This window comes from Giraffa tippelskirchi, chromosome 12, assembly GCF_054371585.1.
Source record: "Giraffa tippelskirchi isolate mGirTip1 chromosome 12, T2T-mGirTip1v1.2.pri, whole genome shotgun sequence".
In the NCBI taxonomy this organism is placed as follows: Eukaryota; Metazoa; Chordata; class Mammalia; order Artiodactyla; family Giraffidae; genus Giraffa; species Giraffa tippelskirchi.
Window position 1 is genome coordinate 75,130,641 of NC_137286.1, and position 27,209 is coordinate 75,157,849.

The 27,209-nt window shown below is 38.3% G+C and overlaps 1 protein-coding gene across 8 annotated transcripts in view; it reads left to right on the forward strand.

The window, feature by feature from the left end:
- DIAPH3 (diaphanous related formin 3) overlaps positions 1-27,209 on the forward strand; it is a 543,512-nt gene that overhangs the window by 237,159 nt on the left and 279,144 nt on the right. For all 8 annotated transcript variants that reach the window (XM_081551708.1, XM_081551712.1, XM_081551711.1 and 5 more), the window contains 2 exons: positions 15,277-15,372; positions 24,440-24,534. In XM_081551708.1, coding sequence (XP_081407834.1) covers positions 15,277-15,372; positions 24,440-24,534 — 191 coding nt within the window. The remainder of the gene's footprint in view (positions 1-15,276; positions 15,373-24,439; positions 24,535-27,209) is intronic.

Below are 27,209 nucleotides of genomic sequence, written 5' to 3' on the forward strand. Positions count from 1 at the left end.
AACCCTCCTGTTCTTCAGCTGCCTTAAGTGGAATAAGACTGGAAATGATTGAAGCTCTTGCTCTTTGTATTTGTTTTTTACTCAGCTTTCCTTCTGCATTCTATAGAAAACTTAGTGAGAACTGTTATTTTACTATAATGTGTGTGTATACAGACATATATATTTATGTACAGAGTGACTCTTCCTGGAGACGAAAGAAACAGAATGCATTCAAGTCTTGTCTTGTCTATCCATCTGTTAAGGCCCACGTCTGATACCCTTTATTCTATGAAGATTTCCCTTATCAGTCTAGCCATACGTTATTTTTTTTGTTTTGCCTCTGTGAACCTTCATGCATCTTTTTTCTTGATAGGCTTCATTTTCTTTAGTCATTCAAAATTTTGCTCATTTTTTAATAAACTCTTTTACTAGGCTTTTTATTGGACATGTATCAAATGGTGCATGCTTCTCTAAAACTTTTCACTTGATATGAATGATTGTATCATTCTGTGTTTTATCTCTGTGCATCTTACTGCTATAACTTTAAAATTCTTTAAGGACAAGGACTGTTTTACTTTCTGTGTCCTGTGGATGGCCTCAGTGCCCTCTGAGTGAGTGAGGGAGGGAGACTTCAGATTTTCTCTGTAGTGCCGAAGGTGTCCTTGGGGAGCTCCACACTGATGTCTGTCACAGGTCTCGTTGTTGTCACTGCTCTAACTGGGCTTTCCGCCCTGGGTGTCCTCCTGCAGGACGTGGAGGGTGGTCACAGTGAGAATGGCCTGGGATCAAGCTGGATTAGTCCTGAGTCTACCACTAGTAGTTGTTGGCCTTGAAGAAGTCAGTTCTCCTAGCCAAGGTTATATATCAACAAAACCAGAGTTCATTTTAGTTTAACATTTATAAGTTACCAAAAATAAAATTTTAAAATAATCTGTTTTAAAGTAATAATAATAATCAGGCTAGAATTTTATCTAGAATTAGAATTTTATCTAGTTCTAGTTACTAGAACTGGAACTGTGCTAATAGTGGTAAACTGATCACACTTTTTATTCTCCTCGTAAGGGACTAGATGATCACTTGGTACAATTAAAAGTAGACACAACAAATCTTATATATGTATAAGGATGTTCATTGTAATGAGATTTTCGATAGCAGAAGTTTATAAACAACTTAAATACTCACCAGTAAGGAAAATAGTTAAATTAGGATATTGTTGAATTACGCTACCTAGGAGTATGCTGCTGCTGCTGTTGCTAAGTCACTTCAGTCGTGTCCGACTCTGTGTGACCCCATAGATGGCAGCTGACCAGGCTCCCCATCCCTGGGATTCTCCAGGCAAGAACACTGGAGTGGGTTGCCATTTCCTTTTCCAGTGCATGAAAGGGAAAAATGGAAGTGAAGTATCACCAGTACTAGTTTTCTTCGGGGAATCTTTGTAGTAACATGTAGTAAGGTAAAGCAACCTTCACTTTATGTACTTTTATACTGTTTGAATTGTCGTATAATGAATTTTTAAAATTTATTTTTCCTAGAGAGCAATTCCAGAATAAATGGGCAATTAGTTGGAATAGTATGTTTAGTTTTTCTTTTTTTTTTTTTTAGCCCTTATATACTTTATATGTGTATTGTTTAACTGGAAAGGAGAAAAGTGACTTATCTTACTCAACATAAATGAATCCCCCAAATTGTAACAAGATATATAGGTCATTTGTTTTATTTTTAAACAGGAATCACCTTAGCTTTCTGAAGTGAAAGAAATTTTTGTCAAGTGTATAACATAAGCAAGGTTCTATTAATTCAGTAAACTGCATTCAGAAAGCAATATATTTGATAGTTAATTATTCCAAATGGTGCCAGTGATCAAAAGGGACACCCATTTGTAATAGAGGGGATCTGTGTAATGGTTGTTCCTGAAGAATGTTTGCTTAAGTGTGAGGACAGCAGTAATTGATAAAGTGAAAAGTTGCATGTATCTTTCTCAGGCTTGGAAGGAGCAGCTTGTGAAAAGCTGTGAAAGAATTGTGTATATTCAAGTAAACTAGCAGGACTATGTATTGGGATAAGATTTTAAATTTGATAATTTGAGGTCCAGTATTGTATTTCCCTGGTGATGGGACTTCCCTGGTGGCTCAGATGGTAAAGCGTCTGCCTGTGATGCAGAAGACCCAGGTCCAGTCCCTGGGTCGGGAAGATCTGGTGAAGGAAATGGCATCCCACTCCAGTAATCTTGCCTGGGAAATCCCATGGATGGAGGAGCCTGATAGGCTACAGTCCATGGGGTCGCACAGAGTCGGACACGACTGAGCGACTTCACTTTCTTTCCCTTTCACGTTGTATTTCACATTGTATTGTCACTCAGTGGTAAAGAATCTGCCTGCAGAGCAGGAAACCCAGGTTTGATCCCCGCAGGAAGATCCCCTGGAGAAGGATGGCAACCCACTCCAGTATTCTTGCCTGGGAAATCCCATGGACAGAGGAGCCTGGTGGGCTACCGTCCATGGGGTCACAAAGAGTTGGACACAATTGAGTGACTGAACAACCACAACACACTAAGACTTTGTGCTTCCCTTATATTCTGCATCTTTCTTTTCAACTGCTGATGGTGGGATCTTGTCCTTAGTTTTAAGCAGTTAAAGGAGAATTCTATAAATGCATTAAATTTTTTCCTAAGTACTCAGTTCTTGCAGTTGAACCACAAAAGCTTTTAAGACTTTTGTCCACTGTCAGTATTAACAGTCATCTAATTTTATGCTCAGTGTTGAGGGATGGCCTCCTGTTCTAAGTGTTATCTTTCCCCCCAGAGGAGATAAATGCCATTGATCCTGAAACGACAAGTTTCTGGGAAAAATCTCAGGAAAGAAAGAAATTAATCTTCAGTAATCATCTTCAATTATTATCGGACTCGACTTTCTCGGCAGAGTAGAATGACTCTCTGCCTTTAATTCCGTTTAATTCTCATCACATTTGCAGTTTCTACTGATGGGCAGACTAGATAGGCTCTAAGTGGCCAGGACAGTAAAATTTCCCAAGTGGAATAAGCACAAGAACAGGAGTCCAGAAGCCTGATGTGCACTCTCCAGATTCTTAACCTCCTCTGCCTAATTTTTTTGTTATAAATTGAGAATTTTTTATTTCATAGTTTTTTACTATCCATTTTAATTGGGAGAAAAAGGGTTTGAAACTTTCAGAAATTCAAGTAATCGTTTGATATATAGATTTGTTGTTTTGAGCATGAAGTTAAGTTGTCTTAAGAATAGAAATACGATTTATTTAAACATTTTAAAGATTAGGAATTTTGACATGCACCAGAGAGTCACAATTAATAGGTGTTCCTAGGTGTCAAAAGTGTTGTTCTGTTTAGTATTTCATTTCCTGTTCTGCATTGGCTTGCTGGTGTATGTCTTTTGATCAGTAACTTTTACTGTCTGACATTTTCATGAAGCATTTAAACTGGAAATAGTGTTTAATTAGTAAGGTTAGATAGTTTATAGTAAGTGATATTTCAGTTCCTGTAAAGATTCTTCTCCACTAAGATGTTAATGCTTCTCTTCTGAAGTGTCAGGTGGCTCAACATAATTGTGAAGTAATTGAGTTTATAGTGAGATTTTCTAAGAAGATTTAAGCCACTGCCTTCCCATTAATGAAGGTTTCTTCCCTTCCCCTTCACAGAATGGTTCTGTCAAGCACTTTCTTCTTTTTTTGGTTTGATAGCACATTTGGTTAGTCCGCTAAAGGTGAGATGTTTTTTGGGAGGCAGGCTGGAAGACATTAGGAAATTATGATTTTATTAAAACCTGTAACTCTAAATATAGACATTTGGAAGGAAGCAGAAATTATGCTTATCTTAAATTCTAAGAAATTTTTGTTGGACTTTGGCAATTATAAAGCATCAAGGGGTTCAGAATTCAGTTTTGAATCAGCTCTCCTTTTTCCTTGATAAGATATACCCATAGGGATGCACAGCACAGAAAGATGAAACCATTTTATTATAGTGACTTTTGTCTGAATGCACTGACTAGGGCTGTCTAGTCTTGGGCACCAGCTGTCTCGATGGAGCAGTGACCCAGCAGATGAGAGGGCCAGCTCCGGTGCTGGGCAGTGTCTGACCCTCCTGCCTGCCGCCTGCTCTTCAGCAAGGGCGGGGTTAGCAGGTGGGGAGGTGGCAGTCTGTGCCTCATCGCTTAGCGTGGAGGGGTAGAAGAAAGGAAGGAGAGCCATCAGACCTCCTTTAGTACAAAAATCTACTCGTGCCTTTTTACCTATTTATCTCTAATTACAAAGTAGTTGATAACAGGCCACCATATTTTTAGATCTCTGAGAGCTGGGTTGTGACGTTGAAGAAAATGGAAATGTGATTAGGTACTTAAAACACACAAGAATTAAGTTCCTTGTCCAATTAGGAGAGAGAATCCAGAGTGGGAGTAAGAGGGGAAGGACTCTTTGGTAGCAGTGTCAGCTGGGGAGGGGATAAATGCGCTGTGGGGGCACAGGCAGGGCAGGAGAGGGGTTAAGCCGTCGTGCGCCGCGGGGGCATTGGGCAGGGCACGAGCACTGTCCTGGCCTCACCAGGTCTTGGGAAAGGGAGAGGAACAATGTGTGTTATAAGTGGTCCCAGCCTGGTCCGGTTCAAGAGTTTTGAAATCACTTAGATTTCTGTCCCTTCATTAAAATAGCAAAAAAGTGTTTTGACTGTATTCATTCTTGCATACATCTTCAAATCAAGAAGTGGTCAAATTAACATCATTTAAAAAAACAATGATTTGAAATCTACCCTTAATATTTTTTCCTATTTTAAAAAATTGTGGTTAATTTACATAACAGAATTTTACAATGAAAATTATTTTGAAGTGCATACTTCTGTGGCATTAAATGCATTCACATTGTTGCATAGCCATTACTGCCATCCAGCTCTAGAACTTTTTCATCTTCTCCAACTGACACCCATTAAGCACTAACCCCCCATTTTCTTGTCTCTCTCAAGTGAAAATCACATTTTGAAACATCCCTCAGTCACAGTATAGCATGTTCCTTCCTGGTGCTCCGTTAACCACTCCCCTATAGTGGGAGGGTGTGTGTTGGACCTTTGAGCCACGTCTAGGGGAGTGATGTGTGCACGCACTAGAGGTTTATCTGGCTGTGTTGGTTTCACACAATATGAGATCGAGCTTGAAGGGACAATAACATAGATGCACAACTATCTAAAGCCCAAATTAAAAAAAAAAGTCCAAAGTTCAGGTGGTTATGGGAAAGCAATGAGCACATAATAGTTGATTCTAGAAAACAGACGGGACAAATAATGGAGCTCCCTTTAGGTAGAGCAACTGGAGGCCAGTATGATCTGGAACCTTGACAGCATCCTGGAACATAGAGGAATAAAGATATAGTAACTGAGAAATCAAGGAAATAACTTGAATTTTCAACTGAGCTGTCAGAGATGGGTATATACAATCAGGACAGCATAATTACCTATCAGAAAGGCTGTGTAATTAAGGTTGAATTGAACTGAGTAAACATCCAGGTATTATCTCCATCTCTTCTTCCCCATAACTGGCTCCTGTGTATGCACACGTACACACACACACACACACACACACACACACACACACGTTTTTTGATCAGGGATGACACCTATACCCCTTTCCTAGGGCAATGCCAAGTCCATAGTTGGAGACAAGTCCAAGGTTTTTATGATAGAGTGCCAGAGCTTCATTTTTCTAACACTGAAATGTGAAATTCATGGTGATGCTCTATACTCTGATTAGTTTTTTGCAAAAATGCAAGATCCTAAAGAATGTAAGCATGCTGTTACTGAATAGAATTACGTTCATTGTAAAATTCTGCTTCGTAAGTCTGAAATTCTTTCTCAGTGTTTGGAATAATCGCTTTATGTCTGATCACATTTCTTCTGCGTTCTGTAACCTTACAGGCCATTTTGATGAAACTCTGCGTCATGTTTTCCCTGCCAACGGACGCATCACGGATGACCTGCTCCCTGTTTAACATGCTTTTATCTTTAGTTAGTATAATTTATTGTTACTTTTTCTATTCCCAGGTTGCTTAGCACTGTGTATACAGATACTAATAAGTTGGCTTATTAAGTCTTTCAATTCTACACCATTATCCAGAATTACCTCTGTCCTCATTTGGATTTGATCCTTCTTTTAAATTAGGATGTACACTAAGTTCTCATTCTTTTCATAATAGGTTGTTTTTTTCCCCTTCAGTAGATTCTCTTCTGTATGCATTAGCATGTCAAGCATTAACTTTTAGTCTTTGCTGTGTAATTTCTTTAGCAGAGGTATATTTCTACTTTCTAATATCATCAGAGGATATATGATAGTAGCTTGTACTGGCAAAAACAATAGTTAGAAAAAATATTTTTTATGAATAAATGTAATAATCCATGACTGGGAAACAACAAAATTCAGAAGGAATTCATAGGGGTAAGGACTAGAAAGATTCCTTATAGTGGGGAGATTTTGGGGATACAATTTAGGGATGTTTTCATGAGAAATTGTGGTGGAGCCAAGAAAGATTGTGTGAGGATAAACTTCAGTTGTCTTGTAGCTGAGCATTTAACTTTTTCATGATTCCTTGTATTTTTTTTCCCTCATAACCTATGGTTTATTCAGTCAGAAGTCATCTCAATTTGTAATTAATTTAATTAAAACAGTTAACATTAAGACATACCTGATACATAGGCTTAACTGTCTTGAAAGTAAAAGTCACTCAGTCGTGTCTGACTCTTTGTGACCCCATGGACTATACAGTCCATGGAATTCTCCAGGCCAGAATACTGGAGTGGGTAGCCTTTCCCTTCTCCAAGGGATCTTCCCAACCCAGGGGTCGAACCCAGGTCTCCCGCATTGCAGGCAGATTCTTTACCAGCTGAGCCACAAAGGAAGCCCAAGAATACTGGAGTGGGTAGCCTGTCCCTTCTCCAGCAGATCTTCCTGACCCAGGGTCTCCTGCATTGCAGGTGGATTCTTTACCAACTGAGCTATCAGGGAGGAGGGCTATTTTTCTCCCTAGTACAGCTTGTTTAATTTAAAAAAGGTGTTGAGTATGTGATTTAGAAGGGTGTGATGTTTTATTTGGTTTGAACTCTTGTTTTTCTGCTGTCTAAGTCTTTGGTCATGAAGGGGTGCTAACAACAAGGGAACCTGCAGAAAGTGGTTCTTTAGTTTACAATGACAATACTTTTGAGATGAGCAAAATAGCTCATTTCTGTGATTGCAGAGGTCCTCAGGATCAAGCACTTCTGTAACATTTATTTTGATCAGTTTGTATTTTCATATAGGGAAAAGAGATGGGGAAGACAAGTGCTTTTAGTTAAGTGGGTAGAAATCATTATTATTTTGAAGTATATGCGTTAAATTCCTTATAAAGTGTATTCCCAATGCCTTAATAATCCTTTTGTACATGGTTTTAAAAAAAGTCTAGCTATGACTCTAGTTAAAGGCTTGATAAACAGTGAAATCTTTCTCCATATCCATGTAGGACTTGAGTAGCAGAGAGAAGTCCTTCAAGGAAATTTGTTTTATGCCCTTGTCTCCTAGTCACATAAAGAGAAATGCATTTACTTGCTATACTTTTGATGGTTGCTGTTATTGCATCATTCATTCTGTAAGGTTTTATTTAGTGCTTCAGCTACTCTCTTATATATTATATAAGTCTTAGCGTTGAATTACCAGATAGACAGCTTTTTGCTAGTAAAATGCTCTTATTAATTATGGCAGTCATATATTAATATTTGAATAGAAAAATAACCTGTTTCTCCCCTATTTATTTTCTTTGTATTTAGATACATAGCCATTTATCTTTGTGCCTAGAAATATTAAAACTGGGTTTGACAGATCAGGTGTGACTGAAGCTATTTATACAATTATAGTTTTCAGTACCAAAGTGTTTACTTTGATATTTTGCCAAGGGGATATTGCCAATGAAAAAATAACTAATTTATTCCAGGTTTTCGCTTTTTTTCTATGTACTCTGTATCTTCTGCCTCTGAGCTGCCTAAGTCTTCTTTGAAACCATATCGTCTTATCACAGTCTCCAGTGTTAGTAACTTTCAGAAATCTGCTTTCTTTGCTCAGCCTTTAGTCTGTTCTCAGTTCACACCCGTGAGGCTCACTGACCCATTCCAGTCACCCCGTTTGGCTGAATAACTGAGCCTCACCCAAAGGGAGCCGCCATGTGAGAGTAGTGATGAGTGAAGTCTCGATTTTGCCTTTGGAACTGTATAGTTTTTCCCATAGCTTTAAATCCTGCTCATTGTTGTAAAGAGACCAAGCATTTCTCCTCCTTCCCCGGTCCACTTCCACCGCATGTCTCCCATCAGCTGGAAGCCTGAAGCCTGGGGAGTCCCCTTCCTCTTGCTCACCCGATTGCAGACTGTTCTCCTGCTTCAGGTCTCCTGGCCCAGAGCTGATCTGGGCCTGTGGTGTGGGATCAGGGTTCTTGTCTGGGATCTGGTGACAACTGAGGCCTTTTTGTGACCTCAGGCAAGTAACTCATATTTTCTGTACTTGACACAGAAAAACCTGTGGTTGATACATGTTTCCTCATTGATAGAATGAGATGGTTAAACTTCATATTCAAGAGCCTTTAAATGTGGACGCTATAAATTTTTGATACTCTTTATTAGACTCTTAGAACCTCAGTAGTTAGAGAAGCTGGAAGGAAAAGCAATCACAATCATGCAGATGGTGTCTAGTTTATAGCTGTCTGCCCCTACCTTCCATCGCACTTGAAGGCTGTGGTTGGCTTCCGTGATCATATACTTTACGTTCACTTTATTTCTGTAGTTGAGATGATTCTTATTGGCTTCTCTCAGTGTCACTGAGAATGGTTATTCAATCGGGTGCACTTCCTTTTATCCTCTGAAGGCTAATGTTATGATAATCTAATGAACAAAAAAATGGTAATGTAAACATATAAAGTAAACTTTAATAGCAGTTGTGCTAAATGAAAACTGTTTGAAAAAAATTGAAATTTTTTTTGAAAAAAATTAAAATGCTTAGTATTTTAAAAACATATTGTCATAAGATACAGTAACCAGAAAGCACTAACAGAAATAGAATAAAAATTATTAGTAGCATTTATTGTTTAAAATATTCAATTATGAAAGTAGAAAACTGTTACATTTTGTGCCTCTACTAGCTACTTACACATTTATAACTGCATATTCTAGAATTTTTTGCAGTCCTTAAATTATACCTTAAATAAAAGAACCTTAAAATTTATGTGGAAACTTACTTGTAGAAAAAGGTCACATTTTTAATCAATCTGATTAGAACATAATGTACAATGAACTAGAATAAAATGTATAACCATGTACCATGGAAGTGTGATTTTTAACAGAAAATGTAGTATGAAAGAAAAGATTTTGAAGGGAGATTCTTTATATAATTTTGCAGCTACTTTTGAAACTTTGAAAATAGAAAAAGAATAAAGAAAAAATGTAATTAAAAAAGACTTCTTCAGGTCACGGCTCTCAGCAACAAAGAAAGTTTTGTCATCTTTGACTTCATTCTGACATAAAACCCTCATGAAATGTGGCATAGGTTGTGTTAGTGATTAGAACCATTCGTGAACAGGATTAATCTTCTCGGAAAAATGCAGCCTTACTTGACATCTCTAGGAAGTGAGATTAAACACAGACTTCTAATGGCAAAAAAGGCTACATCATAAGTATAGATGGCACTAATAATCTGACATCCTGACTCATACTTGAGGAAAGCCAGTCTTTTCGTGAAAGGGTGTTGCTCCTGGGTTTAGAAGATGCATCCAGCAGTGGACAGGATGCATCTAAAGGTGCTCACTCTGGGCTCCTGAGCTGTGGTCAGGCACTCTGTTCCTTGTCCCTCATTTCTCTGTCACTGCAGGGTTTAGGAGATGGTTTCAGGAAGCTAATGATTATTTCCCTTCATTCTCACAAGTCCTTAGAGGGACAGTGTCCCTAGAGAAGGGATGTAAGCCACAGTGGGCTTCTTGTCTGGTACTCTGGGGCCAGTTTTCAGAGTCTGGCACTGGGATCCCAAGCCCGAATTCCCTGCAGAACCCTGCACTCCCTGGCTAGTATTTGACAGAGGTACCTTCAGCATGGGTAACTGGATTTTGTGAAAAACTTTCATTCTTACTAACAGCTTCCTTTATTCTTATTTGTCTTTGTGTGTTAGTCGCTCAGTTGTGCCTAACTCTTTGTGATCCCATATTTCTCTTTAACGCATCCTTATTGTTGCCGACATGTATATCCTGCTTTGTCAGTGACCTTTGCATAAACATTTTCACTGGTTTTACTCTCATTTGAGGCAGTTCATGATCTGGTTGTGTTTTTTTTTTTTTCCCCCAAAGCAGTACTTCTCATTATTTCTCAGCATGAAAGATTTTAACCGAACCAGTCTGTTTGGATAATAGACTTGATTACCTGGTTTCATAACTATGTTAGCGTGTTTCTACCTTTTTTTTTAATCCTGGTTTGCTTTTGTTTTTAATTTCTTTTTAGTTTAGAAAACTCTGTTTCTTCCTGTCTCTTTACTCTATTTCCGCTCTGTCTTTCCCCAGCCATCCTTTGACTCTCTGGCAGCAGAGAAGAAAGGAGAAAGCCATGATGTCCATTGCGTGACGTATGCTGATACATTAAACTCCACAAGAGCCTAATTTATCATTTTTATTAAAAAAACCCAATTGATTGAAGTTGCTTCGGTTTCTGATTTGCAGGTGAAGTAGTGAAGATGCTAGGTAAACTTTTTTTACTTGACATCTAGCATATTTGCAACTAGTAGAAAGGTTGTCACAGTGTAGTGACTCATTCTTTCATCAGATCTGTTGCTTAAAGATACCTCAAGCATTGTTTTTCTTGTAATGATTATGATGATGATGACAGTAGTCACAGAAGTAGTATTACTCTTATGTAAGTTATATAAGCAAGTGCACCAGGAAGTGTTCAGTGTAACGTCAAGCAGATATTCAGTCAATATTATTTAAAATTTAAGGTTATTTGACTTTTTTCTTTATGTACACAAGAAGATATTTCGGAATGTGATAGGTTACTGCTGTTGAGAAATAAATTGATTTTTAAAAATGTAGAGATAAGCCTTTTACTTGAGGATCAAGGTAGGAAGATAAAATGTATACATTTTCTAAAAAGTAAAGGATTGCCATGGGTTCAGGTTAAGGAAAGAAACTCCACTGATAAAATTTTTACAAGCCTTCATCTGAAAATTTTAACCAATACAGAAAGACAAGGAAAAGACTTCTATACTAGGAATAAGGAGATGAATGTGCCGTCATTTGCTGATACCTGGATAACCCATGACAACCAGTGAAATAATTACTAGGATTGATACATTTTATCTCTTGACATGTGGAAGTACAAGAGCTCCTCATACTGCACATGTTTAAAACTGGAGTGGGTCAAAAGTGTTCCATTTGTTGCTCAGTTAAGTAAACAGCACCATCATCTGCCTGATTGCTTAAACCTGAGGGTCCCCTTCTTTCTCCATTAGTCGGCAGGTACACAGGTACGTGCGCATATACCTACAACAGACCTTTACTGAGGTCTTGCTGTGTTCCAGGCTTGGGGCTAAGTATACACTAGTGAACAAAGTAACTGCCTCTAACCACTTGCTTCCTAATGTGGGGAGAGAGACGATATCAAATTCATGGTATGTGGGGAGTAAGGGCTTTAGAGGAGAAAACCGGGCAGAGGGCTGTGACAGGGAACAGCAGGCGGGAGTGGCCTGCTAGCCTGTGTAAGGAAGCATGTCTTTCCTGCTGAGGTTTGACAAGAGTCTGTAGCTCTGTGTGGGGAAGAGACTGCAGTTGGGCAAACTTGGAAGTGGGGAGACTAGTTAGATGATACAAGTGAGAAAGGATAGTAGCCACAAGCAGTGGGGAGGGAGTATAGTAGCCAGGGATACAGTAAGGGGTGCTTATTTTAGTGAATAGTTTGAGTTAGAATTGATAGGATTCACTCTTGGACTAGATGTAGTTAGGGGTTAGTAAAAGAAGGATGACTTACATCTGTGTCTCTTGCGGACACTATGGGAGAGGGCGAGGGCGGGAGGATATAGGAGAATGGCACTGAAGCATGTAAATTATCATTTGTGAAATGAATTGCCAGTCCAGGTTCGATGCATGATACAGGGTGCTCGGGGCTGGTGCACCGGGATGACTCGGAGGGATGGGATGGGGAGCGAAGTGGGAGGGGGGTTCGGGAAGGGGAACACATGTCCACCCATGGCGGATTCATGTCTGCTACTGCTGCTAAGTCACTTCAGTCGTGTCCGACTCTGTGTGACCCTATAGACGGCAGCCCACCAGGCTCCGCCGTCCCTGGGATTCTCCAGGCAAGAATACTGGAGTGGGTTGCCGTTTCCTTCTCCAGTGCATGACAGGGAAAAGTGAAAGTGAAGTCGCTCAGTTGTCCAACTCTTAGCGACCCCATGGACTGTAGCCTACCAGGCTCCTCCATCCATGGGATTTTCCAAGCAAGAGTACTGGAGTGGGGTGCCATTGCCTTCTCCGGGATTCATGTCAGTGTATGGCAAAACCAATACAATATTGTAAAGTAAAAAATAGATAAATAAATTTAAATTAAAAAAAAAAGTACTGCAAAAAAAAAAAAAAGAAGGGTGACTAAGCTCTGTGACTCGAGCAGTTGCCGTAAGAGCCTCGCCGTTGCTCACGGATCGCTGCCACTCCCCTCCGTCTCGCCTTCTACCGTTACTTTGTGCCCCTCTTTCAGTTCTCCTTCAGTAGGCTGAGTTTTTTCTAAAATGCAGTTCTTTTGATGTCTCTCTCATACTTAAGCCTTCAGTGGCTCCACGTTGCTCTAAGAATAAAAGCCAGAATTCTTCAGTCAGTCAGTTCAGTCACTCATTCATGTCCTACTCTGCAAACCCATGGACTGAAACACGCCAGGCCTCCCTGTCCATCACCAACTCCTGGAGTTTACTCAAACTCATGTCCATGGAGTCAGTGATGCCATCCAACCATCTCATCCTCTGTCGTCCCCTGCTCGTCCCCCCTTCAGTCTTTCCCAGCATCAAGGTCTTTTCAAATGAATCAGCTCTTTGCATCAGGTGGCCAAAATATTGGGAGCTTCAGCATCTGTCCTTCCAATGAATATTCAGGACTGATCTGCTTTAGGATGGACTGGTTGGATCTCCTTGCAGTCCAAGGGACTCTCAAGAGTCTTCTCCAGCACCACAGTTCAAAAGCATCAATTCTTTGGCTCTCAGCTTTCTTTATAGTCCAACTCTCATATCCATACATGATTACTGGAAAAACCATCGCCTTACCTAGATGAACCTTTGTTGGCAAAGTAATGCTTAAAAGGTTTCACATGTTCTGGTGCCATTTCTTTCCACCCCATATTCTTTGTTCTTATTGTCTTACTTGTTTCTGTGCCCTTGCAGAACCTGAAACACTATCCTTCTGTAATCTGTGTCCTTCCTTCTCCCACCCCAAACATTTCTCACTTGCCTATCTCCTTTTCTCATTCTAGCTTTTGCTTAGATATCACTCATTCCATAGAGACTATCTATTACAAGTATGAGTTAATCTTCTTTAGTCTCCTGTTGTTCTTACGCAAACACTGTAGATATATCTATGAATGTACTTTAATTGGATTGGTTCTTAAATTTTTTGAGGCCAAGACATGTCCATTTTGTCTAGCATGTTCTTTTTTACTTGGTGCTTGATAGATACTTATTTGAACGAAAGAATAAATAAGTAAAATGAATGACTATAAAACATACATGCAAAATTCAACAAAATTTCTATATTGTACCAGTAACTAGTAACCAAGTCTAGTGGGGAAAGGCTGAGTTAATCAGTGTGCCCAGAGACCTAGGAGTGTAATACACATGCTTAGGGCAGCTAGCACTAACAGTACATGTGCAGGATGCCTGTGCAGAATGCTGTGTCAAGTTGAAAAATTATGGACACATGTCATATTCATGAGTAGGAAGTTTGGAAATTGCCAACATATCACATTTCCCTGAATCTGTTCATGAATGCCTTACAATTCAAATACAATTCAAATGGATTTTATTTTTAGAACTTTGGAATTACTCTTAGGTTCATGTGGAAAATAAATGAAAAAAGTGAAGAATGTTTAGAAAAAAAAGAAAAATAATTTGAACAGTCAATTAGTAAGATATATCATTAATCCTACAGTGCTGAAGGCGGAATGATAGTAGCCAAAGAGTAGTACATGGAACTGCCGAGCAGAATTAGACATCCAGGAAAGCAAATATACAGTAAAAGTGTAACGCAAAATCAGTTGAGAAAGATGGTTGATTATTCATAAAATGATAGAAATAATTAGTAAACATTTTGAAAAATATACAATTTGATCCCTATTTCACACTATGTACCCAAACATGTAATTATAATGCTTTTCTGATATACAAAAAATTTAATTATAATGTGCTATCTTATATATGAAGATTGTTTTTGAAGTTTCTTCAACATTAGTGATTTATTTATACATGTCTAGCTAAAGGATTTGCTCCATTGTTCTTTGTTTTCAAGATCCTAATTTCGTACAGGTGAATGACTTTCATCAGGAATGCTGCCCATGTGTACAAAGGAGAGGAGTGATGCCAGGATCACTTCACTGGTTACAGCTGTTAACCATGACTGTCATGGACTCTGCTGTAGTCACGATTCAGATATTGTTCAGCATGATGTATTTATTCTCTTCCTTATTTTTTAGCAAGAACAGAGAAGTTAAATGCATTTGCTGATTTTTAAAAGCCCGAATAAAGTAGGCTGAATATTAAAATTTGAGTATTTTTCAAATATTTGGAAAACAAATTATACACATTCTACTGTCCAGTTTTATATGAACTGTCTGTTTAAATAAATAAGGTCTATCAAACATAAAACAGCTGGGTGTTTGTTTAGCACTCTTAGAGCTAACTCCTTAACCTCTCCCAAGTGTAAGAACACTTATTTTTATGATCGTGTACTGTGTATTGTTGGATGAACTCACTGTGCTTATTCTTCACCTGATGGCTTTGGTTTCCATAGTGAACAACAACTTTGTTTTTGTTTTTTGTTAGACTTTTAAATATTTACTCTTAGTTGTTTTTTAGGTAAAGAGCTGCCAGACCCTATCTGGAATAGTTTGGGTCTTGGGATCTCTACTATTCTATTGTTTTTGTAACTGATTTAACCTATTCATGTCTTTTTTGAGATTCTTTTATGACAAAGTTTATGTCTTCTCTTTTGACAGTTGAGTGCCTTACTACCCTTAACATGGATCTATCCTTGGTTTTACAGAGAAAAGAGAAGAGGAAGATTTTGAAGAGAAGAAAGCTATTAAGAAACGAATTAAAGAACTTAAATTTCTAGATTCCAAAACTGCCCAGAACCTTTGTAAGTATCAGATTTCGATATAATTAAATTAGCAAAGCACACGACTGAATAAACTGGTTCCTTTAAATTATGTCATTTTCTTTTTGACTCTTTTTTCATTTTATGTTAATTTTATTATCATCACTTATAATAGATTCAAAGATAACATTCCTTTCCTATAACTCATAATTCCTTCGGGAATTATGAGTTAAATTCTTCAAAAGATTAATGCATATTAGAAAATAAAGCTAGGAAAGGGATTTAAAATAAAAATATATTTCCCATTACTGAAAATAGACCTACCCTTTAAAATCTTTCTGTTAAATATACCAATAAAGAATTATGGCATTTAGGTGATGACATCATATTTTGAAAAAAAAAGTTGGTAGTGGATTATTTCTTCTGTACCTCTGAATCTCTATTATTTGTGATACTTGATCAGACACAAAGGAGTTTGGAATATTAATGGGAATAAGGATGGTGATTAAAATGAATTCTGTTATCCCATCTGAGCAGTTCAAAGCCTTTCCTCAAAAGTACTGCCTGGAAATATTTTAGATTTAATTACTGTTACAGGAGCTAAATACTTGGTATTGAATTGTCTTCCTGGCTGAATTACTGTGGGAGAAGAGGGCAAATGGGTTTGCTTTTGACTCATTTCAGCTGCATCTTAAATGCGTCAAAGACAGTTCTGTTTGAAACTGAGATAATATGATCTGGATATATTACTTTCTGATGCTACAAGACGGATAAAATGTGGAGAATCGAGAGGCATGAAGAGCTAACGCAGTGCGCCATTCAGTTATTACATGCCTCAAGGGAGCGTTTTGCAAACACTTGGACAAAACAGTCCTTGGCGAGAGGATGCGCCTCCATGCTGTTGATGCAAGAGGGAGTGAGTTCCTTTGTGAAAGCTCTGGAACCCTCTTCTTACCCTGCTCACTTTTGGCAGAGAGCGGTGTCTTGTCTGCGCTGTGCGCCTGACAGGATGTAAGCTTGACAAGACACTATGGGTAGTGTGCAGAATTAGTGTTCTGGCCACAACAGCATTTCTGCTTCTGGGCACCGGTTGACTGAGCATGGCTGCCTCTTTGCTGTGGAGCCACATGGCTTGGTCGGGCCCGGGAAGGTGCCAGCAGGGGTGCGGTGTGGAGGCGTCAGCTGCCATGGGGGCGGCTCCAGTGCTGCCTGCCTGCGCTCAGAGCACCGTCCTCCCAGCGCGAGACACACGAGGCAGGGAGCCTGTCTTCCCGGTGTCTGCTGAACATGTGGTCTGAAGTAGAGAGGTTTTGGGGCTGGGAGGTTAGACCAGTGAAATTTTGGTATTTGTTATTTCAGGAAACTTCCCTCTTAAAAGGAGGGAAAAGCATTAGTAACTTAAATAATGTCAAAAAGTTCTATACTCTGTGATTTGAAGAATGATTTTTGCCTCCATTACAAATTGTCTTGTTCGGGGTCCTAAAGAAATAGTATCTTGAATATGATTCTTTTTTGGTGGGTTAGCCGTGGTCAGATAGCCTAAACAGCCATCTCAAAGTTGACTGACTGTCTGTTGAGCAGTGTTCTGTAGTATTCGTTATGTATTACACACACGTGTACCAAACAGGATTTCAGGTTTGCGTGTAGTAGTAGGCGTGCTGGTTCACGATGTGCCTGTTCAGCCTTTGCAGCAGCCTCTCCATGTCGGCAGTTGTGTTGACAGGGTATGTAGGGTGTTCTTAGCATGGCAGTTGAGTGACTTGAAAAAGATTCCTGATTTTGAAAATGGCTGTTTAGAGAAAACAAAATAAAGACGGATACTATTTGTCTGGGTTGCTGTAGCTTAGCATATGAATCCATTCATTTAATTATTAGACACATTTTAAAGTATAAGATCAAAAGTTCAGAATTTATACCAGGTCATCATATTATGATGTAATCCATCTTCGATCATGCTTACCCTCTCTGAGTGTAGCGAGTGTTATGATTTAAGCTGTAAGAAGCTTTAGCAGCCTGTAATCTTAACTGCAATTACAATCTGATCCACAGCTGGTTTTTGTCCATGAAGTTCAGTCTTCTGAGACACTGAACTCTGAGAAGAGTCACGTGATGGTGACAAGACTCTATCTTATCACTTAGAAACCTAAGGTACTTTCTCTTAAATTTCTCCTAACTGAAATACTTCACAGAGTTTTGAGGAAGGGTCTAAAGATCTGTCGATTTATGTACCTATTTATTTAAAAATGGGTTGTGTGTGTTAGTCGCTCGGTTATGTCCGATTCTTTGGGACCCCATGGACTGCAGTCTGCCAGGCTCCTCTGTCCATGGAATTCTCCAGGCAAGAATACTGGAGTGGGTGTATTTTGAGTTTGTGAAGTTTGTCCGAGTCTGGGTTCAGGATAAAAGAACTCTAGCCGTTATAGGCTGAAGAGATGGCTTGGGAGTTTTACAAGGTTCCTATGCTTTACTAAATTTTTTTGGAGTAGATATTAAAGCTATAAAGGGAGGAAACCTGGAACCTAGAAATTAATATAAATGTTTAAATATTATAAGTTCCCTTGCAGAAAACATGTGTGACTGGGTTCTAATATCTGTACATTCTACACTCCTTTACTGCACTTGAAACTTCTGACTGGGATCAATATAATCACATTTTGAGGGATAAGGTGCATGTTAGTAAAAATATTCAGTTTAATGTGTCTTCTGGAGGCTTTAAATAAGCATCTTATAATATTCTCAATAACTTTTAAATACAGTGTTTTAAAGATCTGTGCTTCTCTTTTGATTTGTGTGTTATGCATTAAGTCCATTTTCAACTCTTCTGTAATTTACTTGCCCTTCAGTTCAGTTCAGTTCAGTCACTCAGTCGTGTCCGACACTTTGCGACCCCATGAACCGCAGCACGCCAGGCCTCCCTGTCCATCACCAACTCTCAGAGTTTACCCAAACTCATGTCCATTCTACCATGCTTGCCCTTAGTTATGGCAAATGTCTTCCCAAAAGCTTATTCATAAGCAAAAAAAAACACCCCACATTTCAGTCTTTATAAATATATGTTATTTTAATTATGGAATAATACCTGTAAGTAGTGGATGAATTACAATTATAGAAGAAAGTTAAGAAGTAAGTTATATCTATCTGCAAAGTTGATTTTTCTATTCACATTTAACTTTTCTTTCATATATTATTGTTAAACATGTATTACTAGTTATAAATAGCATGTGTAACTAATGTTGCATATGTTTATATGATTAGATAACTGTGTAAGTGAGACCACAGCTGTGTTTCATCTGCAAAGTTAGGGGGTTCCCAGGGCTGCCCTCACTACTGAAACCAGTGGCAAGTTTAGGGGTCCCCAGGACCACTCTTCAGGTTGATAATTTGTTTGAAGGACTCAGAATTTACTGACAGCTGTTTTACTCACGGTTATTACAGCAAAATGATACAGATTATAATCAGCAAAGGGAAGAGTGGGGCAGAGTCCAGGAGAGCTGTAAGCATGGCCCTGCAGTTGTCCTCTCCCGGTGCTGACAAGGGCAGCACTGGCTTCTTCCAGCAATGATGGGGGACTTCTCACAGGTTATTGCCAACAGAGACCCAAGCCTTGGGATTTAGTTTGCACTGGGTCTTGGTATAGCTGATCCCCCATATGTTTGACCTTAGTTTCCAGACCCTCCACAGTTCTGGCTAATATGCTGTGGCTCAGTGCTCTTAGTAAACAAAGACACTCTCGTGATGTAGGACTTTCCAAGGGCTTACAGAGTACCTCATAGGAGCCAGAGCTCACTTGGGTAAACTTAATCCTTTACCACACAGTAAGAATCTGCCTGCAGGAGTCCTGGGTTCAATCCTTGGGTTGGGAAGATCCCCTGGAGAAGGGAATGGCAACCCACTCCAGTATTCTGGCCTGGAGAATTCCATGGATAGAGGAGCATGGTGGGCTACAGTTACCATGAGGTTGCAAAGGGTTGGGCATGACTGAGCTACTAACACCTTCATTATTACTATGGCTGCTTTGGGGCTGCAGTAGTAGAGTTGAGTAGTTGTGACATTGTATAGGCTCATAAAACCTAAAATATTTACCAATGTGGCCATTTATAGAAAAAATTTGGTAACTTCTACTTTGAATATAGCGCTTCTCTGGATTGGTAAAGAATTTGCTTGCTAATACAGGAGACATGGGTTTGATCCCTGGGTTGGGAAGATCCCCTGGAGAAGGAAATGGCAACCCAGTCTTGCCTGGGAAATCTCATGGGCACAAGAGCCTGGCACTCTGTAGTCTATCGGACATGACCTAGCAACCAAACAACAACAACAACTACTCTGCCAGTTCTGCATTTGTACCAGTTTTCTCTTCCAGTATCAGAGCTTTTGAGTGTTCCCATTCTACCACTTCTCTAATGCTTGGAGTTTTACACGAAGTTAATGTAGCTTTAAAGAAAAAATATACTGTGTTTAGGACTTGTTTAGCTTCCTTGTTCTGATGATTGGTCTCTCTCTAAAATTTTGGGAAGTGACATCTTCTCTTTAAATATGCTTCTTCCCTGGTGTGTGCATGTGTGTGTGTTCCTTTCAGAACCTCAAGAAGACGTTTCTAGGTGTCCTTACTCATCTTCCATGTCTCTTAACCTAGTATTTTTCCATCTCTTTGTCTTTGTGGTTTGGAGAGCATCTCTGCTTATGTTACCTGTTTTCTCTTTATCTGATGTCTAATCCATATGAATTTTCTACTTCAGTAGCTAGATGTGCATATTTTTATTTTTAAAGATTTTTTTTCTCCTTCAAATATTTGTTTCTTTATAATACAGTTCAATGGTTTCCTGCCCAGTGTTTCAAACTTGTGTTTCATTTCTTTAAGTAATTTTTTCATTTTCTCCAGGTTTTCTAATTTCCTTTCTTTTGGGATAGCTCAGAAAAGGATTTAAAGATTAAAATAAAAATAACTTAAAAAAAACATTTCAAAGTTCTCTCTCCACTTTGCCATGCCGCCTGAAATAAAAAACTATGATTTCTTTCTCCCTCAATTATTATGTTATGCTTCCATGTAATTCTTTCCTTTTAATCTTTTTTTAAAGATATTCTTTTATTTTTTTATTGGAAGATAATTGCTTTACAATTTCGTGGTGGTCTCTGCTGTACACCATCACAAGTCAGTCATAATTTTATATATATATATATAAAATACAAAGTTTTATATTATGAAATTTAAAAATATTATTGAGAATTCAAAATTTTTTACATTTTTTATACCTCACATGGGCTTCCCTGGTGGCTCAGATGGTAAAGAATCTGCCTGCAGTGCAGGAGACCCAGGTTCGATCTCTGGGTTCAGAAGATCCCCTGGAGAAGGGATCTGTCTGCTCTGTCCATGGAATTCTCCAGGCAAGCCTCACTATTCTTTTCTGGAGAATTCCATGGACAGAGAAGCCTGGCAGGCTATAGTCCATGGGGTCAGAAAGAATCGGACACATATAAAATAAAAAACTATACACATATAAAATAAAAAACTCCCTCTTGAGCCTCTCTCAATTCCACACCTCGAGGTCATCATAGAGCGCCAGGCTGGGCTCCCTATGTTACATAGCAGCTTCTCTCTAGTTATCTGTTTTACTAGATAACAGTGTATATATGTCATTGCTACTTTCTCAGGTTATTCTACCCTCCCTTTTCCCCACTGTAACCACCAGACTGTTCTCTATGAATGCTTCTCCATTTCTTCTCTGTAATAGTACTGTTTTTCTAGATTCCATATTATGCATTAATATACAATATTTGTTTTTCTCTTTCTGACTTATTTCACTCTGTATAACAGGCTCTAGGTTTATCCACTTCCCTGCAACTGACTCAAATTCATTCCTCAATGGACATGGGTTTGGGTAAACTCCCGGAGTTGGTGATGGACAGGGAGACCTGGTGTGCTGCGGTTCATGGGGTCGCAAAGAGTCGGACATGACTAAGCGACTGAACTGAACTGAACTGAACCACAACTTCCTTATCTGTTTATCTGTTGACCCTTTTAAACTTTTTATTTAATATTATAACCTTTTCTACATTTTGTTATTGTGCCCATAGTTAGGTTTCAAATAGAATTTATTGTTTCTCAAAGGAAATTTTAAGGATTGTGATTAATCTTACTAATCCTTCTAACTTGCAATTCAGATGATATTTTAGCAATTTGCCTTCTCAGTTTGCTTACTTCTGATATTTAACAAATTACATATTATTTTTTGGTCATTTTTTCTTATTCCTTTGAGTTTTCATACATTTTCCTCATTTTCCTATTTGGACCTCACTGTATTCTGAATGAACTGGTTAAAAGCCTTCTGAATTTTGAGGCACATATATCTCCTAAGTTTTCTTGATTTCTCATTGTTTTAGGTGATTTGACATTAGTGTTTTCTTTTTATTTTGTCAGATATAAGTCTTTTCATGTTTTTTCATTGATTATTATGAGTAAATTCTGTAATCATAAATTAGCTAATTTACCATGTTCAATTTCTTTTAGTATTCCTCTATGTTAATGTTTGGATTTCTCTTGTGGCTCAGCTGGTCAAGAATCCGCCTGCAATGTGGGAGACCTGGGTTCGATCCCTGGGTTGGGAAGATCCCCTGGATAAGGGAAAGGCCACCCACTCTAGTATTCTGGCCTGGAGAATTCTGGCCTGAGTCGCAAAGAGTCGGACACAAGTGGGCGACTTTCCCTTCACTTCACTTCATATTAATGTTTACATTTAATCCTAGGGTCATATGCAGCTTGCTTTATGCATGATGTACAGACTTAGACTTTATTCCCTATCAGTTATTCATTAACTGTCTCTTTAAGATCATGGACGTCTTACATTTTCGTGCTCTCCAGTCTACTGATGGGTTATCCTTTAGTCATTCCACAAATCTCTTTTGCAGTATCATTTAGCTCATTTGTTCCTTCTTGTTCTTGCATTATTGAACATTATACATATTATAATTTCTAGCAGCATATCCCACATTTATAACTGTGAGTTCAATATGTGTGAATGAAGCTGATGATAAGAACACAGATGATGTTCTTATTATTCATCTCTAGTTGATCCATGGTACCCTCAGGAATATAGCCTTACTCCAAGAAAGAAGGATCATGTTCTTTCAGTCTCATGAAACATAGTGTTTTTATATGAAAATAACCTACAAATAAAATGATACAAGTTTGGTATATAAAAGTAGTGGGTGGTGGTAATGAGGTCTGAGTGTGTTCGAGAAGTAACATCTGTCACTGGGGAGAGAAAACAATAGTAGCATAAGGGGGACCCAGTAAAACATTAAATCTAATGCTCTGAAAATACTCTTTTACACTTCAGTAACTTTTGAGATCATTGGGTTTGAACATTAGATGTATGAGGTATGAGTGTGTTAGCTGATCAGTTGTGTCCGATTCTTTCTGACCCCATGGACTGTAACCTACCAGGCTCCTCTGTCCATGGAATTAGTGGATGTATATGGAAGTGGATAGTGGAAGAATACTGGAGTGGGTAGCTGCTAGTATTCTTGCCTGGAGAATTCCATGGAGAGAGGAGACAGATCCCTTCCAGGAGATCTCCACCCAGAGATCAAACCCAGGTCTCCTGCACTGCAGGCAGATTATCATCTGAGCCACAGGGAAACCCATGTGAGGTATAAAAAATGTAAATAATGTTGAATTCTCAATAATAGCATTTTATCCCTTCTAGTCCATTTGGATAGTTTCCATTAAAATTTGTGTTCTGATATTGCATATTTAAGTTTTAGTTATATGCAGAATGTATTTCTCTGGCATATTGTCTGAACATTAGGGTGCTCCTATGACTTATAAAAGTGTTGTGCACTGCTTAGCAGTTTTTTTTGTTTTAATTTTGTTTTTAATTGGAGGATGATTGCTTTACAATATCGTGATTGTTTCCGCTGTATGTCAGCATGAATCAGCCATAGGTGTACATGTACCCTCCCTCCCGAACCTCCCTCTGCCTCCCTCCCATCCCCCAGTGACAGATGTTACTTCTTGAACACACTCAGACCTCATTACCACTACCCACTACTACTGTGGTACATACACACAATGGAATATTACTCAGCTATAAAAAGAAATGCATTTGAGTCAATTCTAATTAGGTGGCTGAACCTACAGCCTATTATACAGAGTGAAGTGAGTCAGAAGGAGAATGACGAATATCATACATTAATGCATATCTATGGAATATAGAAAGCTGGTACTGATGATCCTATTTTCCGGGAAACAAAGGAGATGCAGGCATAAAGGACATACTTTTAGACACAGTGTGGGAAGGAGAGGGTGAGATGATTTGAGAGAATAACACTGAAACACACATTTTCAGATATAATAAGTAGCTAGTGGGGATCCGCTGTATGATTCAGGGAGCCCTAAGTCAGTGCTCCGTGAGAACCTAGGTGTGTGTAAGTCCCACAGCTTCTTTATCCATTCATCTGTCAGTGGACATCTAGGTTGCTTCCATGTCCTGGCTGTTGTGAACAGTGCTATAGTGAACAATGGGGTACCCGTGTCTTTTTCCATTATGATTTCCTGAGGGTGTATGCCCAGTAGTGGGATTGCTAGGTCATATGTTAAGCAATTTTCTGAAGAATTTTTTTTGAAAGTATTTAGTAACATCAGAAGATGTTATGTAGACTAATAACACACACGTCTAGATAAATATTATGTGTACATATTGGGGTTTTACGGTTCTTTTTATTACAATATGATACCTCTATAGTGTCGTAAGCCACTTTAGTTTTTAAAAAATCACATCAAATTTGGCACCATTCCTATATTAGGCTAATAACTAAGCATTAAAAAAATCATCCTCAGAACCAACATAACAATATAGAACTGTTGTTTAAATGTAGTTCTAAAACTGGAGAAGAGTAAGAAATGTGTTACTGAAAGATTCCTCCACAGTAATTATATTGAATATTTAAAATTTCTTTTTATGAATCATTTCTTATTTTATATATAGAACTACATCTCAAATTCTTTTCTTATAATACTGTAAAGCAGTTATCCTTCAATTAAAAATAAATTAATTAAAAAAATATTCTTTTCTTACCTTCTTTATTATGTTTTTTTTCCTCCTCTTCTTAGCAATCTTCCTGAGCTCTTTCCGGGTGCCATATGAGGAAATCAAAATGATGATTTTGGAAGTGGATGAAACACAGTTGGCAGAGCCTATGATTCAGGTAAACAAACAGACAGAGAGCTTAAATTCCTATAGTTCATTGCAGGCTTCTCATTAAGCAGAAATCTGTAAGTGAAGCAAAATTATTAAACCAAATCATTCAACTGGAAAATCTTCGCTGCATAATTACTTTTAGCATAACTTCTGCGTTGCCAGGAGATAGAGCTTTGCATGTTCTCTTAACTGCATTCTAAATATAATGCTATCAAATTATTACATTTCAGTTATTTTAAATGACTGTTTCTGAAAGGCAGATTGTTTACTTTTACATGTATGTTTATGTTTTTTTTACACTTAATAATATGCTAATTTAAATTTATTTGTATGATACTTATAGAATATGATTTTCTTAGGCTTGTATGTCTTATAAAGTTGTATTTTTGTTTGGTAAAGAAGATTGAGGGGGTTTTCTTTTTATTTAGAGTTACTGTTACTAACAACGTTACTTGAGTCATTTGTGTTTCCATGAATACTAGAAATTGTTTGCATAGTCATTCAGAAGGCTGGAAGATTTTTAAAATAGCTACTACACATAGAATTATTTTATAAGTACTAGTACCCTGTTGGCAGAATTGCTTCCTGAATTCTATGTAAGCTACCATTAATACAGGTCTTGACAGAATTTAAAGTTGGAGAAGCCGACCACAAATTTGAGAGAATATTATCTTTAGTTTGATACCTTCATTCTTACAACATACTTAGAAAATGATTCTTTTAGCAATAAAAAGAAACCAAATATTATTTGTTCGTGTTAACAACTGATTAAACATATTCTTAATGTTTTAACCCATCATAAATGGTATCCTTGGAAGTTCTTGTTTTTTTTGGTCCTGTCTTCTAAATGTGGTGTTAATATATAATCCCATCAGTGAATGTGCTAAGTCTCAGACTGTTAAACTACCGAAGTCAGCAACCTTTCTTCAAGCGTGTTTTTCCCCCAGCAGTTTCTCTTAGTTTTTGTCTTTGTTCCTTTTGGTTGTGAATGTGCTTTGTTCCTGGGAGTATATTTCCAAGTTCTTTCACTAAAATGTTTCTACTTAATGCATATGTAGTTTTTATAATGCATTTGTAAATATTATAAATATATAAATATTTATATTTACACAGTAGCTTTTAACTTGATTATGTGAATATTTTGCATGATCATCTCTTTTGTTGTTTGAGTGGAAAAAAGTTTGGATTTTAAAATTCATGTCCGAAGAACATTCAGTTCCACATAATTTATTAACATATTACTTCTCTATTACTGCTTTAACAATTTACCACAAATTTAGTGGCTTACTATAAAACAAATATGTTGCATTTTTGTGGAACAGAAGTCTGGTGTGGCCTTACTGTGCCAGAGGCCAGGTGTTAGCCGACTTGCATTCCTCTCTGGAGGCTTCAAGCTGTTTTTGGTTTCCCAGCCCCTCACGGCTGCCCGCGTTCCTTGGCTGGTGGACACACCCCTTCATTTTCTCAGCCAGGACTTGGATGCTCTGTCCTCTGTTCACAGAGACCTTGTAGAGCTGTCCCCACATCTCCCTCTTGCTTCTGTGCCCTCCCTCCTCCATGTCTTAAGACCTTTGTGGTTCCACTGGGTACATCCGGATAATCCAGGATAATCTCTCTAGTTTAGGGTCAGCTGATAGCAACTTAATTCCATTTTAAACCCTGGCTCGCTTTGTCATGTAAGTTAATATTTAATAAGTTCTGGGGATTAAATGTGGAGCTCTTAGTGGGGTGGGTCATCCTTCTGCTTACCACACTTGCTAAATATAAAACCAGTCTTATGAATTGAAAATCTAAAAATTTACTTTGGACATATGCAAAATCTTTATATATTCATTAAAAAGTAAGAATTCCATGCTGTTTGAAGTCTTATTTTTAATTTTAAAAAAACTTTATAAAGTGAAGAAATTGCCTATTTTGAAAAGAGCATAGAAAAAGCAGTACTTTGTAATAATCATTAATTAATTTAGCACATATTTTATAGAGCCTACCATATGAAGGCATGGCGTTAGGCTCATTCAGGTATAGGCTTGATCAGACATAGACTTTACCTTTGTGGAGTTTATAGTGTGGCAGGGGAGATAGCATTTATGTATATATATAATTATAATTTTATATATATGATTATAATACAAGGTAAACCTGGCTGTATTGAGATTGTTAGACCTAGATAATATGTGAAGTGTGTCAATGTGTGTGAGTGTGTGTGTGTGTTAGTCGCTCAGTCATGTCCAACTCTGTGACCCCATGGACTGTAGCCCACCAGGCTCCTCTGTTCATGGGATTCTCCAGGCAAGAATACTGGAGTGGGTTGCCGTTCCCTTCTCCAGGGGATTTTCCTGACCCAGGGATCGAACCGAGGTCTCCCACATTGCAGGCAGATTCTTTACTGTCTGAGCCACCAGGGAAGCCTGAATGTGTGTGTAAAGGTCCTTAAAGGTTGAATTAGTTCAGTTCAGTTCAGTCGCTCAGTCGTGTCTGACTCTTTGCGACCCCATGGACTGCAGCACGCCAGGCCTCCCTGTCCTTCCAACTCCCAGAGTTTGCTCAAACTCATGTCCATCAAGTTGGTGATGCCATCCAACCATCTCATCCTTTGTCCTCCCCTTCTCCTCCTGCCTTCAGTCTTTCCCAGCAACAGGGTCTTTTCAAATGCGTCAGCTCTTCACATCAGGTGGCCAAAGT